Source organism: Monopterus albus, unplaced genomic scaffold (assembly GCF_001952655.1).
Source record: "Monopterus albus unplaced genomic scaffold, M_albus_1.0 scaffold1.1, whole genome shotgun sequence".
Classification (NCBI taxonomy): domain Eukaryota; kingdom Metazoa; phylum Chordata; class Actinopteri; order Synbranchiformes; family Synbranchidae; genus Monopterus; species Monopterus albus.
Genome location: NW_018127881.1, coordinates 3,217,559 through 3,233,918, shown reverse-complemented (window position 1 = coordinate 3,233,918; position 16,360 = coordinate 3,217,559). Strand labels below are relative to the sequence as shown.

General features: G+C 39.1%; 1 protein-coding gene across 5 annotated transcripts in view; it reads right to left on the bottom strand.

Annotated features, from left to right (window-relative positions):
- LOC109957907 (acid-sensing ion channel 1-like) overlaps nt 1-11,042 on the bottom strand; it is an 83,801-nt gene extending 72,759 nt beyond the window's left edge. For 2 of the 5 annotated variants that reach the window (XM_020596262.1, XM_020596187.1), the window contains exons 1-2: nt 9,866-11,042; nt 2,086-2,281 (exon numbers count right to left, since the gene is read on the bottom strand). In XM_020596262.1, the coding sequence (XP_020451918.1) occupies nt 2,086-2,281; nt 9,866-10,227 (558 nt within the window). In that variant the 5' untranslated portion in view covers nt 10,228-11,042. Of the gene's footprint in view, nt 1-2,076; nt 2,282-9,865 lie in introns of those variants that run through there. The other 3 variants (XM_020596510.1, XM_020596343.1, XM_020596422.1) reach the window with 2 other exon arrangements.
- Nucleotides 11,043-16,360: the final 5,318 nt, after the last annotated feature.

Here is a 16,360-nt window from a genome sequence, read left to right as displayed (position 1 = left end):
TTTTTAATTAATAATAATAATAATAATAATAATAATAATTTCAGTTTAGCATCAATGAATTTAACCTAACTTTACATCTCAGCAATTTTCATGGTATCACCTAAGCGCTGCTTCAAACACAAAATTCAACAAGATGCTAACTTCGCTAATGTCAGCATTAAAATAACTGCTGCCTTAGGGTGCTTTCACACCCACCTTGTTTAGTCCGGTTGAATCAAACCCTGGTTCGTTTTCCCCCTTGGTGTGGTTCGATTGGGCAGATGTGAACACAGCAATCACACCAAGGTACGGACCAAAACAATCGCATCGAGACCTCTTCCTGGATGTGGTCTTGGTACAATTCCAAACGGACTCTACAGCAGTACGTTTGTGGTGTGAACGTGATCCTACCTCAATCCGGACCAACTACAAGGAGTGCAATGCAAGTTTGAGCTAAGCGGTTTTTTTTTGCATGTCGTTGTATGTGCTCAATATTCGCTGCACATCTTCTTTGCAAAGCATTAAGCAGTATTGTATTTTCAATACATTTCCTCAAAGTATATTCTGTGTTCTGTTGGCATAGTTTTATTTGGTTTATTGCCCAAATAATTACCACAGTTATATGCAAATGTTGATTATGCTGTTTCTCCAATGATGCAAAGCAAATTGATTTCGTAGGACTATTCACCAGTAGAAAACACAGATCTTCTTCATGTGTTTACTTTCTCATTCCCACCCCAGACTCCTTTGACTAATGAGAGAAGCTTTCATATGATTTGTAAATGATACATTTTAGTTTGCTTGGATTTTTCTCTGTGTGAAAGAAAACCAAACCGAGGGGAAAGCGGACCAAGTTTACAAACTGGTCCACCGATTTAGACTAGTACATATGAACTACAGGTGTGAAAATAGTTATTCAATAAGAAAATCAGCAAAAAAGGCAGAATTTTAACTGAACAAAATCATCTATGAATCACTGGCTTTGTGCGATATGAAAGGGGTCAGACATTTTCAAACACACAAACCACACATTCAGTGTATAGTTTAGCATCAACTCCATTTTCCAGTAAGCAGCTGATGTTATCCAACAGGACACGACAAGAATACAGTATCTGTCCAGCACCAAACTGCAGACAAAGATGGTGACTAGTTGGTCAGAAAGATAATCAAACATCTAGCAAATGAAAGAGAATGAGCTGCTTCTGATTTTTGCCTCTTGTCAAAGGTTATGGCTATTTTTTTAAATGTCTTGGTGTCTGCAAAATACACATTACATTACCCACCAACTGAGTGTATAACCTACAGTCAGGTCAATATTTCTATTAATAATATAAACAAGTATATGCTTTTAGACAAATGTAACAAAAAAATGCACAGTAACTGATAACGATAAAGTAACACTATCAGGACACTGTAAATGTACTTCAAGCAGATTATTGGTTTTTACTGCAGCTGTATCTGATGAATCTTTATGCTGTACAGCAAGGGTCATGCCGGTTCATAGTAATAACTGGATGTCTGTAACGATTCAATAGATAAAAACCAAACACTATCACAAATCTCTCAGAGAGACAGATTTTTAAAGTTCTTACTCATAAAGCAAGTGTTATGGAACTGACCCAGGGTTCAGCAAAAGACCAAGTTTCAACTTTTATGAGAGCATTGCTCAGCCTATTAGAAACTGTAAGCTATCCTACTAAGGCCAGCAGCAGATCCCTGGATCCCTGCAGCAAACCTGTGCATAGTGTGTATCACCATATTAAGATGTACGCCATCGGCCTGTGATTCACTCATGGTGTACATAATGGCCCTCGGACCCTTCCAGATGGGGAACAAAGGGATCTGGCCTGATGGAGTCCCACATATTGAACGGAGGATAAAAGCAGTCTATGCAGTTTACTGCCTATAGTAAATCCTGAAATGTCATTTCCCAAAAGCAAACCTCACCCATGATTGTACAACAGAGGTCACATTATACAGATGTTACGATCAGCTAAATCAGCGCTGACCTTGTTTTACAAACATGCTCAGCTGACCCTCATCTTGGCAGGCCTCAGCTGGCCCTGCAGAGGACATTTACTTTAACTAATTACACATTTAACTCACCACTTTGAAGTCTTCAGTGCTGCACTCAGAGCCTCTGTAGGAGCAGGAAAGCAGCATGTCCTTGATTTCATGCCCTGTTCGGTCATAGAATTCCCGCATGTTGAAGGGGCGGGGCTTATAGGTCTCAAAGTTAGCCTTTTCCTTGAGAATTTGGAGAACATTTTCCTCCACCAGGTGTGGGTCCCGGATCTCATACCTGCACAGGAAGATTCTGGACTTAATGCGTACACAAGGGAAGCACATTTAGAAATACATATTGACTAACAACACACCCTTATCTCGTCTCTTACAGTAATTTACTTAATTTTGGCTGAAAGCCACCATAACAGGATTGTAATTTTAACATTTTAATTTGGCCATGTTGACTACTGAACATTTTATGTATTTTCTCAAAAAAAAGTCAAACTGTAATCTCAAAATCAGATACAAACTTCTTAAATCTTTTTAAACAAATCATAAAATATTGTTTTGAAATGATTGGTCAAATATGAATAACACAAGTACGTTATACACACACACACACACACACACACACACGGAATTTGTTCCTGGTACAGAACTGATGGCAGCCATCTGCGGCACCAACTCAACCGATGCCTCTAACCATCAGGGGCAATCGGTGGGGGGGGGTTTCAGTGTCTTGCTCAAGGACACTTCGACAGGTGGACTGCCAGCACCGAGATTCAAACCTTCAACCTTCTGGTTGGGAGACGACTGCTCTACCCACTGCACCACTGTCGCCTCCCTGATTGCAATTCTCATCAGCGTTCTTTAATTTAAACACGATCATCTTCAAATGCAAAAAAGCTATCCACAAAACAGTAAAATGTGGATATGGCTTTAAGGAATTCCCAAAGAGAGCAGAGAAAGAAAGACATAACCTTTGGTGTAAATCAATTCCATTTTAAAAAGTGCATTTAAAGAACTGGCAGGCACACAAGAATTTTTGGCAGGACAATAATGTAAAAAAATTAATAGAGAAGCAGAAAAAATTAGCACAATCACCCTCTAAGTAAACCAAAGGCACACATCTGCATCTTAGCGCTCCCAGACCTGCAGTTGGCAAGCTCATAATATTATTCACGTTGCCCGAGACTGGCAGCGTAGCAGTGGCATTCCAGCCACCTCTAATGGTGCTGAGTGGGAGAAAATATTATTATTTAAAGGATGGGAGGAAAAAGCAAAACACTTTGCAAAGCATCTGCAGCCATTTTTTTTTCAAGTGCAAAGTGGAATCATGTGAATCATATAGCAAAGCATATACACATACATTCTATTGAGCTGTTTCTCTTTCCTCTACACAAACACATAAAACACACAATTAATTTGTATCAGGCACGCCAAACTAAACCTACAGTGCATTGGCCATAAAGAAAACATGAGGTCATTTATGCCATGTCCGTACTTGACAACCACCATCAACCTCCAGCACTTACTCACAGTAATTCACAGATACAAATTAACCTCAATTAACTAGTGTGGCCCTGCTCGGAGAAGAGACGGTCGTTGATGACCCCCTGCTGAGTGATGTGCCATAAGTGGTACAAGCATCCAAATTGTGGAGTGCTAAGATTAAGCAATACTGACAGACACTTAAGAGATTAATTTGTGAGGACACACAGTCTAGTGGACTGAACAAGACTGTAAAAGACTGCATAATAGTTTTTGACTCCTTCTCTTTCATCTAAATTAAAGTAAGTACAGCACAGAAGTCCTGAACCTGGGTATAAAGTGAGAGAGGAGCAGGAAACCTATAATAGCATTCATGTTACTGTAATAATTTTGGACATCTCAGTTTACATCTGCAGACATGCATAAGTCTGTCCCAAAGCTAGAGAAACCACATTTAAAAACAATGAGACAGAGTGAGACAAAGGCATACCCTTCTGTGTAAATAAATGATTTCTCATGGATATGGGCACTTTTCAAACCATAATTGCCGGTAAATCTTAGTGATTTTTATTTTAAATCCACAAGGTGAAGCTTTGTCTGTGAGGCGTGAACAAGATGCTGTCCTTGATGATGGGAAGAATGGAAGTTGATCCATGAATAAAAAAATATTACATTATTGCTTTTGTGAATATTGCCTCAAAATTCAATTGGCAACCGAATTACAAGAAATGTAATATGTTCCACTGCAGCTACAGAGTTGTTTACCTGCTACAAACATAATGTAACACAAGATAACACAAAAAATATTCACCACGTGAGGCAGTCTGTGCTGTAATTTAAATTAAATTTCTACTGTGCTCACTGAAGAAAGATGTGACTATGTCATGCTTTATGCTAAATGGAGTTAACGACGCTGTGACAGGGAAGGCTGGGATTACTGTTCCGATCACAGGCTGTAGGCTATGGACAACACATCATCACTTGCTACCACTGGGTATGGGGGCAGCCATCTTGCTTTTCTGGCATATTTTACAACTAGATTCTGCACAATAGTGTCCATAGCTGGCATCACAGTATCAGGCCACCAATCAAAGCTGTCAAATTATCCAAAATACATCCCCTTTATATCATCAAATACAATCAGAAGAAAAAAAAAAGCCACCTGTGCACAAATCAGTGTGATAATATCTACCTAAAATGACAGAAATCACCTTTGGGAAAAATTTATTTCATTTGTATTTTAAATTTTAGTGTAACTCATGTCCCAACTGCAAACATGGCGGGGGCGATGTTTATGACCTATACTGCAACCAGCCATCAGGGGGTGATTGACTTGTGGCGTCATGAAACCAAAGACTAATTAAATGCTTGCAGAATATATTTCACTAGTTAATTAAAATGACAATTTTCATAATAACTCCTCTAAGACAAAGATCCAACAGTCGCACCTAGTAAACAGCAAGTGAGAAAAATTGTTTTCCAACATGCTGTAATTTACACTTATTAGATGTCACAGCTGTTGTCTTCTTTTGATTTACAGTGTTTTACATAATATATGTAATAATGAATGTAAGAATTGGGATAATCAGCAGTGGCACAACAGACTGACAAGACAGTGCAGATGACCACTTTTCTCGGAGATGAAACAGATGATAAAACCAAAATAAATACTATATATTGGTTGCTACTTTGAATTTAATACTATTAATGAAACTATATCAAGATAAATTAAGGTTATATATAATTAATACTGCAGTTGTGTGTGCAGATGTGAACACCTCATGCACTGTAAATGTGTAAGCTGGGTGGCTTTAGTGTTTTAATTACATCGTTTATAAAGTTCATTTCCAAGAAAGATGCGTGGGCTCTGGAGAGAATGACAAGAATAAAGGTCCATTAACACATGAAAACAGACTAACCTTTATCATGAATTACCTACCTCCTTTAGAAGTACAAGATATATTACATGTTTTAAATTAGGGACAATTATTTCATGAAATAAATTTTCAAAGACTTGACTGGGTTTGTAGTTCACAACATGTTAGAGCAAAACAACATTTTAATGTTGTCAGGGAGCAGAAAAACATAACCAAATTACATAAATAACGAGTATCACAGCTTTTTCATCATTTAAAGTTATTGTACAGCTTGTAATGTATTATGTTTCCATATTGTTTCTCAGTCTTAAATGTAAGGCGCTAAAGTTTCACCAACTTCAATTTAAATCGGCTAAATACATTTTAAAAAATGCAGTAGTGGTTTGGAGAAAGGTAATGCCCTGAAAATGAGAGGTTAAGTTACATAGGCTAGTAACGGAATTGCATTTCTGATGAAAACAATCACAACTCAAAACGGCTTCTCTACCGAGGTGCATATGGGGACTACATCAGTACACTCTCATGTTATTTTCTAATAAGAAGATACAGCCTGTTGGGGTATATTCTGAGCTTAATTGAATTGTATTCAGAGTCTGTGTCTTATAAGCATCATAAAACTGCCAGGAGAGCACTTAAGACGCCAAGCTCAGTTCCCTGAGTCAGGAGGCTTTAGCTGAAGCACGTACAATCACAATAATATGGGTAGATTTTTAATATTGCCCTGCCACTGTTCCCTAAAGCAATCACAGCAAGACTCACTACATGGGGGTGGGGGGGGAGACTAAATTGGATTATGGGCCACAAGCGCACTTTAATTTTCTTGTGGGAATGCAAACGAATGAATGAGCATCTGCATCACTTCGTCACCTCATGAGAGGAGTGAGCAAATACAGTACAACCAATGATTTCCAAAGTGAACTTTGACAGAGAGATTGTGATCACAAAACTGTACTCTCTGGTGACACGCCTTCAGTTATTTAAAAAGAATCTTCTCCTTTAGAAGCCAATAATCCCACTATGTTCAGTTTGTGTTAATACTTCAGACTGTGTGTCACAACAATGAACACACGTCGAGTGGGATACAGTAATCTCAGGTGATTATCCAATTAGCTCTAACTGAGCTGACACACTAATGAGGATTGGATTGTTTGTGCTGTATCACTGAAAATGAATATTGAACTGGAATGATTCCTGGTAGCTGACTTTTGATGATCATGTCTTAATGATGATGATGATGATGCACCTGTGACACATTCAATGTGCCATTTTGGTCAAGATCACAGAAATGTAAACATGTAGTGAAACAAGAGGAACCTGAGCTATGACACCACAAACCAATTAAACAAAATAAACAATCACCATATAAATGCAAATAAACTCAATTAAAAAAAAAAAAAAAATCAGCTTTTAATAGAAGCAACTCATTGATTTTGTATTTTCCACATGACGCCCGGGCCTTCACGTCCTCTCCCAAGAAATTTTTACACCAGTCAAACCCTACGATCTTGCTAAGACTGATAACACAGTTTAAGCTTTCAAGCATTACATTTTGTGGCATTTCACAGGCAGCTTCTGTGAATTTAGAGTATGTTTGCAAGCTCAGGAAACATGTTAATGCTCAATAACTGTGTAAGCAGAAGACGTGCTTCCCTGATTTTCATGAGCTGATCCAACACTTCTTGGCAGCATAGACCACATGACCAACACCTATTCCAAAACCTTTCTTTTGTTAATTATTATATAATTGCCTTGGCTACACAATCAAAACAAAATCGAGCAATTTATTTGTGATGTTCTGCACTGCCAAGTGTGACTTCGACCTTCAAAGAGAACATTTTTCCTTTTTTTTTCCCCAAACAAAAACTCTTGTAGTGGAGTAAGTGAAGTTACTAGCAGCTCACCTATAAACTTCCAAACATCTGTATAGCATAGGACAGCCTGGCATCACTGCAAAGGTGGATACTGACTGCTGCTTCCTCCTGAGACAGTAATGGACACAATCTCACAGCAACAGGACTCTGTAATTTTATTCTGCTATTAACTAACAAAACCCACCTCATGTCGCCTGATATCAAGACATTTACCACCTAAATGTTTTCCTTCCAATCGATGTTTAATTCAACATGATTAGGAAACCTTAAGAAGGTTTTATCTGCAGGTTAAATTCAAGTTGTTTTCAATTCTTTTGTTTTTTCCTTCCAAGTTCTTATCACAATTCTACCTCTTGAGACTGTCAGAGAGTAAAACCTGCTAACAAAACTGGCCTTGTTATCTGGTAAGAAAACATCACATACTGTACCAACCCCAGAGCTGACTAAAAGTGAGGACACAGCTCCCTCAAGGCCAAATGGAAAGGGTAAGAAACAGTGAGAGAGATGACAGAATGCTAATCAGCAGGACAACTCTGTAGCTTTTAACAAACAGCACTAATTACACAGAGATAAAGACTTGTTCATCACGCAGCTTACAAGACACAAGTTAATTGCCTTTGCTTGTAGTCCTCCCTCCATCTAAAGTCAGTTGGTACCAAAGTCACTTGGAGCAAGTGCCATTGCTTTCATTTTTCAGATTCCTGTCTTGTTGATTCAGTACGCTTGCCATTATTTTTTAAGGTGTCTCACTTCTTACAAGAAATTTGGCTGAACCTGCACTAATAAAGCGGTGAAAGCCTATGTTGACATTTTAATGGTTTGTCATTACAGCTAACAGTACAAAGAGACACAGAGAAACAAACCTATGTAGGACGTAGGTACACTGGTTGAAATCTATACCATATATTACGGTACATAGCATTAGAACTCCAGCCCCAAGCAATGGAATCAATTGCATTCCTGTGAGGTTATCACTTGTACTATGAACACATATATAGAGGCCACAAAGCAAAGATATTTAGTAAGAAAACTGGAAATTGGATTTATGCCATTCTAGCATGTATTATACAGGTACTCTCCAACTGTGCCTTGGGCCGCAGAGCTGTGTGGATCAATAGGCTAAAAATAGACTAAGCAATGTGTTCAAGATGGTATTTAGATACGTTTGTATGTAGTAGACCTTTTACTTTGTGTTATAGCAGTAAGCTCTATCTATGTCTGTGGTGAGTATGTGAATTTTACAGTGGAGGATGGTCATCTGTACTGTAATGGCAAATGTGATCAGAATAAGCTGAGCTGCACAGAAAAGGAAAAGTGAAGACATTTAAAGTCAGAAGTTTCACCGTTCAACGGTGAGCATGTCATGGCTGCCGAAAGACTAAATGAGCAAAGCACAAAAGAAAGCAACAGGTCTAGAGGGAAAGCACTGCAGCTGTGAATCACACACACACACACTTCGGTCTCCCCACACTTTGTCAGCAGGGGATTTAAAAGCCTGCTTATCTACTTATCCAATACTGAGATATTCATATCTCATGACCTGTAAAATGATGAATCAAGGAATTGCACTAATGGCATTTTCTCCTTCAACATTTTATATTAACCAGCAACAGCTCAACCTTTATGTCTTACCTGGGGGATTCACATGTTCCCTGATAAAATGTGGTCCTTAAATCAAACATTGTATCAACCTGCTTTAGAATATTTGACGTTATGGGTGTATTTCTTGTTGTCACATGGGATTGCATATGTACAGCTGCCTATGTGCAGTGTGGACTTCAGCTGACATGATCTGTAATGTCAACTAATGCTGAGCCTTTTCCCCCACGCTTTCAGAAAACACCTTTCATTTCTAATCTTTTTTTCCCTCCGGCTAAAGTGAAAGTTCATTTGCAGAGGTACTAACTAGGTTTTGTATGCTTTGCTTGTGTTGTTTTGCACACCTCCCAGTGGTCTAGCATCGGCAGCCAGCGAGACAGATGTTAAAACACTGTTTTGCACTTAAATGTGACACATAAGGTTTCATCTTAACAAGTCAGACAATAAAGTAAAATGAAGGTTTTATTTCCACTGTTGGCTAAAACCAAATTTACATTTTGTAAAAGTTCAGAGATTACTAGAACACTATAGATTTAAAGTGCTGTGCCTTACAAATAATGAATCATCGCTGCTTCCCTTTACAGAACATTTAAAAGGGGAGATCTGGCATTTAGTCAGTGGCTTTACTTAATAGTTCTCACTTAATTCTATTGCTATAGATAGATAGATAATTTGGTTTCTTGATAACCACAATGGCCAACTGCATCCAAATTAAAACTGTACCGTTTCAGGTAGGTGTTCCAGTTTCCTCAGGTATTTTATAACATGAGCAGTGGACACAATCTAATCTTGAATAACTACTAAATTTACACATATGGGTTTCCTTGAGGTAAAACCTGATCATCAAGCAGAAACTGTGCTGAATACAGTTTTGATTTAACTTACATGACATAGGAATCAAAGAGGTTTCAGCTACAGCACGTGTTCATTGGCAGTCTTGCCTCTGACATCATGCATACAGTACAACAGGTAGACCTGGTGTTACAGACAGCCCTAAACACACAGGTAAAGTACAGAGGAACCGGGCACATATATACACACCTGCCGTTGAGCAAGGCAAGGAGCTCCCCAGCGTGGTACAGATCGTTGCGCGTCACCTGGCTGAAACGGAAGGAGTTGAGGTTGCATAAGGTGACCGCCGGGAACACAATCTGAGAGGCCGACACTTCGTCCAGCTTGGTGATATGGGGGTACTGGAAGTAGAACTGCACCCGGTCCACACACACCACCAACAGCACACCCAATGAGATCAAGAAGAACAAAATCCACAAGGTGCGCTTGACATACATCCGCTCATAAGTGAACATGTGTGAGATGCCATGCAGTGTGGACCTGCTGGCGAAAACTTCAATAGAAGCCGGGCGCTTGTACTCTGCGTCCTCCGACTCTGCTTTGAGATCCATTATGTCCCCGGGATGAGTTCAGATGAATGACGGATAGGGGACTGCACAAGGAGTAAAGTGGCTTTATAGATAAGCAGATGCTTTAAGTGTCTGCAAGTTCACGCCCTTCTACGCATGTGTTTCTCGTGCAGTTTGTGAGATGTTGCGTCAGTGGGTTAGGGTTAGTCACACACTCGGAGCATTTTAACAAAGATATCTTCAAAATACCTTGTCCTTACATGAATACACTTGGAGAAAGTATAGATAGGGAAACCATGTGTAGTACCTTGTTGGGCTCACAGTTCCATATGAAATAGCTCGGCATGGAGCGCGCATGGATAGATGCCAACGCTGTCCTCTCCTCGCACACTTCTGTAGAATATTACCGAGTTGATATTTGCCTTCCGCGCTCGTAACAAAAAGCAGAAACAGTGGTCAGGTCTGCAAGAACAGATCACGACTGAGAAGAATAAAAACAAGCAGACAAATCACATCAGCCAGAGCAACAAGGAAACCAGGTTTAGAAAATCAAAGCGGTGGTGTGTTCTCTCTGTGTGCGGGGCAGAGAATGGACTGGCATGGCTTTTCCTGCTCGTCAAACGCAATCCCAACGCGTGCTGAATAATAAATAGCCGCTGATTTCTCGCCTATTAACGTTTTAAAAACAGACGTGGGGCTGTCCTGGGTTTTCTACAGCCTGGATAAACAGCTGCATCACAGGGGAGCTCGCTCTGTCACACAGGCTGTAGCTTTCTCCGTGCAGAATTGAAGCCACCACAGAGGCGGTCGCGATTTGCCCGGATCAATGAAATTCAGCCCTAACAGCAGAGAGCAACATACTGCATGTGTTTTATTTACACAGGGCGACAAGTCCAGTGTTGATGTCACTCTAGCAATACCTGTAAACTACTTCATCCCACTTTACACGGTGACATAACAACAATATGACTAAACCATTAGTCATTAACTTCACTTATCCCTTCTCTGGCAGTCCTGAGCTAACTAGTAGCAATGTTTTACTTTCTACTGGTGAAAGCTGCTCATTTTTTTATATATTACAATGGTTACCAAACGTTACCTTTTGAAGGAGCTGTTAAGTTATTTATTTAGTCCTGCTACATAATAACATTGCTGATGTATGGGGGCCAGGGACTAGCCTATAGAAATATAGATCTGTCTGTGTCTTACATAAAGCTATGTAAGTAGGACTATTGGCTGCTCTGGGTAAATTAAGATATTTTTTTAAACAAATGAACAAGAAACGCTGAGGTCACCAGGCAATTCAGTTACTCCAACTCCAACAGAAAACCTGTGCCCTTTGGAAAACTAACAGAAGAATATTTTACTGGTAAAATTTAGTAAAGAATGTAAAAAGACAATAAAAACCATCTAAAAACATGTTATAAAAAAAGCTGGCTCAAACTGGTAGCTGATAAAAAATGTGAAGATACATCACGCTGTGTTCAATGTTGGCACAGAGGCATTGCTTTTTAGAGTTATGTGCTGTATTTACCTGCAAATATTCTTGTTTTGTTTGACTAAAATGTTGCTTAAATCGTTTAGATCTCACTTTACTGACTCTGGTAATTCAAGATGGATTCAACCTTAACTGACTAGCTAACTTTGAGCGGACCCATAGATCCCATCTACAAGAGCAACAGACTGAAAAACAACTCTGTACACTGATCTGAGCTCTTAGTTTTGGAGCTAATGCTAGCTAGCAGATTAATCAATTTTTGTCCTGTTTGTGGTAAAAACTGAAACAAAAGCAGATGTTTGGACATAGTTGAAGCATCTGCTACTGTATGTAATGTACATATCTATGGCTAATCATGAGTGTGATCAAAACACAGCAAATTTACTAAAAATTCAACACTGCGTGGCAACGACTTCACATTCTCTATAATGGTGAACTGAAACTGGAACGGTTAACGCTTCGGTCTTTCCCAGCTGCAACTTCCCTGTTCCATGGCAAATGGGATGCACAAATAAAAACAGAAACGCACAAGATTTACAAGCATGTTTTGCATTTTACAAAACATATTTTAACTCAAGTGAATTTCTCATCAAATTGCTTGCATTCATTTGTGGGAATTTCTTAGAGTAAGTCATTTTTTGTTGATGAAGATTTTGCTACTTGCAAATGCTCCCCAGGTTAAAATGAATATTTCAATTTTTTTGTATTCAGTTCACAAAGATGTTTCTGCATTTATACATGTCTTAGTAAATCTACATTTAGCTTGCCCGCATTTTATTTTATTCATTTATTTTCAGCAGTTTTTGAAAGCAAGTGAAATATTCTTCTGTCCAGTGAGTGTTGCATTCATTTCTAATAATAAAACCAGGATTAAAATGATTTTTTTTTAAAGTAGTCTGTTTACAAAGATGAGACTGTGTGAAAGTTCACATAAAATAATCTTACTGTTCAGGTTCATTAGCCATCTAGGGTGTGGCAAACACATATATGTGCACAAATGCACATATATACAAGAAACTCAGCACAGTGTATGATCGCAGGTCCAGGTGCACAATTCCTTTGTAAAGCACAAAAGTAAATAAATACTGAAGCACACATACTGTACACATACATATTGGTATATAAGCACATTTGTTTGTTTGTATTGTATACACATGCTCATACTACACATACAGTAAACAAAAGCTTTCATGCATGTACACATACACATAGTTGTACAAAGGCTCACACAAATCCTTGAACAAATTTATTTTCTCCCCTGACCAATTCTCTGTAGCTGGCTGAATGGAACATCCAAATATGTCAGAGTGAGTGAGTGCGCCAAACACAGGCCATAATACAGTCGTGTCGCAAGACTGCCACTGCCAAATCTGTCATAGAAACCATATTGCCAAGAGCCAAAGGGAGCTCAGCCATGAAATTGTTAATAATGCATTTATGATTGCCATTTGCCATACAGTAGTATTGACTATGGCAGTGTGGCAGTCATCTATAAAGCCTGCATCTTATGCTCAGCAGTGCAGGGGAGGTGAGCCCTGCTCTGTTCTGTGAGATGGTGTGAATTCAGGGTAGAGATTGTGGAGCAGTGACATATGTGGATTTGATGTTACAGTGGATAGTAACTTACTGAGGTGCATTACGATCACTGTCTGTATACTGTACTTATTCAAATTTACTGTGTCACAGTTATCTGTGCTACAGTGACACTGGAGTAGCTTACTGAGAGGATACATCTGTCCTTTTACAATATTCTGAAGAATATGATAGTGTAATGCTCCCCAGAGATACTTAGATGAATAGGCCTGTCTCTACAAAGTCACTTTTTAGTGCAGCTTTCTTTGCAAAATGCTCTTTGGTTCAGCCCTCCCTACACTTTCCTGCTGTCCAGGTCTGCATATGAATGTATTTCAATCCACTTGATTTTACAAAGAAAGCTCAGAAATTGAAAAGAAATGTTAGATATATTGGCAGCATGAAGAGAGAATGACTTGATTATACTAACAGATTGTCAAGTAAGAGGCAGAGTAAAAATAGAGTACTATAGAGGAGTAAAATTGCAAAGACTATTCATGCACAATCACTGTATAGTAGATTTTTTTTTGGAATCTGTCATCAAACCCAAATTGTTTATATGGATGTTTAATACAAAATACATTAACCAAATCTAAGTTTAGTGTTTCACTGAAACGGGTGGTTTAAATCTGTTCTTTTTGTAACAGTGCAGCATTAGTTGAAAACAAATGCTTTGTGTGTGTGTGTGTGTATGTATGTGTGTGTGTGTTAGCCAAATATATATGAATATACCTCCATATAAATTGTCAAAAAAGTAATTGGGCTTTTAAATGCAAGTTAGGTGTTAGAAGGGAAGTGGGTTCACTATGCTGAAAAGCACTGTGAGGCACTGGGAATAAGAGGGAACAAAATGCATTAATGGCAGCGAGCTGTTTTTGTATTCTTCCACACAGACACATGAATATACTTTTAGGAGGTTCCCAATATCTCTGCTCACATAAATGCATATTCTGTTTTGGTGTGCCACTTTCTTTTTCTCCCCATTTCATCTGTTTTAAATAATGATGTCAACAGCCTCTGTTATGAAGCTTTAAAAAACGAATCTGGAAAGTTGAGCAGATTTTAGCTTGAAGTATGTTACTGCAGAATGCCAGAGAATAAATACTTTAAAGGCCACCACAAGGAAAACTTTTGGCAGTTTGACAGCTTTTGCACTTGACCACTTTCTAAACACCTATGATTACTCTACATTTCACCTCTTGACCAAATTGCATGGAATCATGGAACTGATTTCCACTGCTACGCTGATGATACTCATCTGTACTGTATGTGCCTCTAAAAACAGATGATCCTTCTCAAATTATATAATTAGAGGCTTGTTCATCTGGTGTGAAAAGCTGGATGTCACAAAATTTCCTGCTCCTCAGTTCAGATAAAAGCGTTGCTGATCATTGGCCCAGACTTTAAGGTGCTTCTAACAATATACAAAATCCTAAATGGGCATGCTCCTTCATACCTCTCTGATCCCCTTAAACCTTACATTTCGTCCCATGCTTTCCGCTCTCAGAATGCAGGGCTCCTGTCTGTCCTCATGAAGAAGTCTGCAGGCTGTAGGGCCTTATCCAATTTTGTCCCCTTTCTCTGAAATCACCTCCCTGCTGATATCAGACAGTCTGACCCAGTGGAGAGATTTAAATCCAAATTTAAAACTCATCTGTACGCCATAACTTTCAGCTAGTAGCATATGTAGTCTTGATTACTTCTTGCCTTCTATGGTATTTGTAATTATTGTCCTACTGGTGGGTTTCAGTCTCAATTTATCTATTAAAATTGGTTATGCACAAGTACAGTCTATGTTGTCTTGCAGGTGGAATTACTGCGAACTTTATGAAAATCACTGCAATCTCTAATCCTGTTTGTTTGTTCCCTTGACCACATGGGCATCCAAGCTGTGTGTCTTTCTCTCTCTCTTCTCCCTGTCCTCTCTGCCATGCAATTTTTCTTTGCTGGACCATTGATTATCCTGAGACCTCTCTCTCCTCTGGCTATGAGTGGCTGTTCTGACGTCTGGATCTGGATTCTTGTCCTTGAGGAGTCTGATTGGTCACTCTCCCCTTCATTGGGTTCATTTTGTGTTTATTTGTTCATCTCCTTTTTCTTTTCTGTCTCTCACTGCTTCAGCATCTGAATTACTACCCACCAAGTAGGCTACATTCTGTATGGTTGCACATATGCAAGGAAAACTGGTTCATGTTAGCACATAGGAAAAAAAGAGGTTTGTCTCTGTAACACTTTGTTAGGTCGACTCTCCTTTAATATTCCATTTGGATTACATTGGAGTAGGTTCACACACAAGCAGATTATTCAGTGTCTCCTCTCCTCTTATGTCCTTCTCCTCCTTTCAGCTTACTCCATCCATGCAGATTGGCTTTGACTTTAGCCAAGTCCACATGATGTGCCAACCAATCCAAAGGGAGCTGGCAGAGAATATGAATGCATTCTGGGGGTCCCATTGAAAAGTCTCTTTAGTTATCATTGGGTAAGCAGGATACAGAGGGAGCAAGATGCTCTTGACCCTGATAATTTGAGTCAATTTCCTGCCCACACCTAGAACCTGCTTCCAAACCATTGTTGTCATGGCACTGGTCCAGAGGATGACATCATCACAGGGTGAGAGACAAGGTCTTCAGACAGATGGTCGTTAGATCTAATAATGAGTATCTGCAGGTTTCAGCCCAGACAAATGTGTACTACCGTACTGGGCAATGATCGTTATCAGTCAAGGACACTTTTATTGACAGCAGGGGAATCCATCAACAGAAAGTCTCCATACCCACAAATGAGCTTTTTGTGACACTGTTCACCAGTATGCCTTCTTCCTCAAGTTATGTTATACTTAGGCATGTGCAACTTTGATAGGGCAAAACTTCTCTTCTTCTCTGGGCCTATAACTTGTTATTATGCTCCTGTTAGGTGTTTCCAGAGCAAATGACACCAGGTTAATGCTCAGATGAAAGTTTACAAATCCTCTGTGCAGTATTTTCTATTCGGGGAATTGCCAGGCCACAATTCTTGAGGGAATTGCTGCAGAAATAATTTACACATTGAATGATAGAGCAATAGTTACATTTGTAGAAAATAGCCCTTCTTACTTTCAGCCTCATG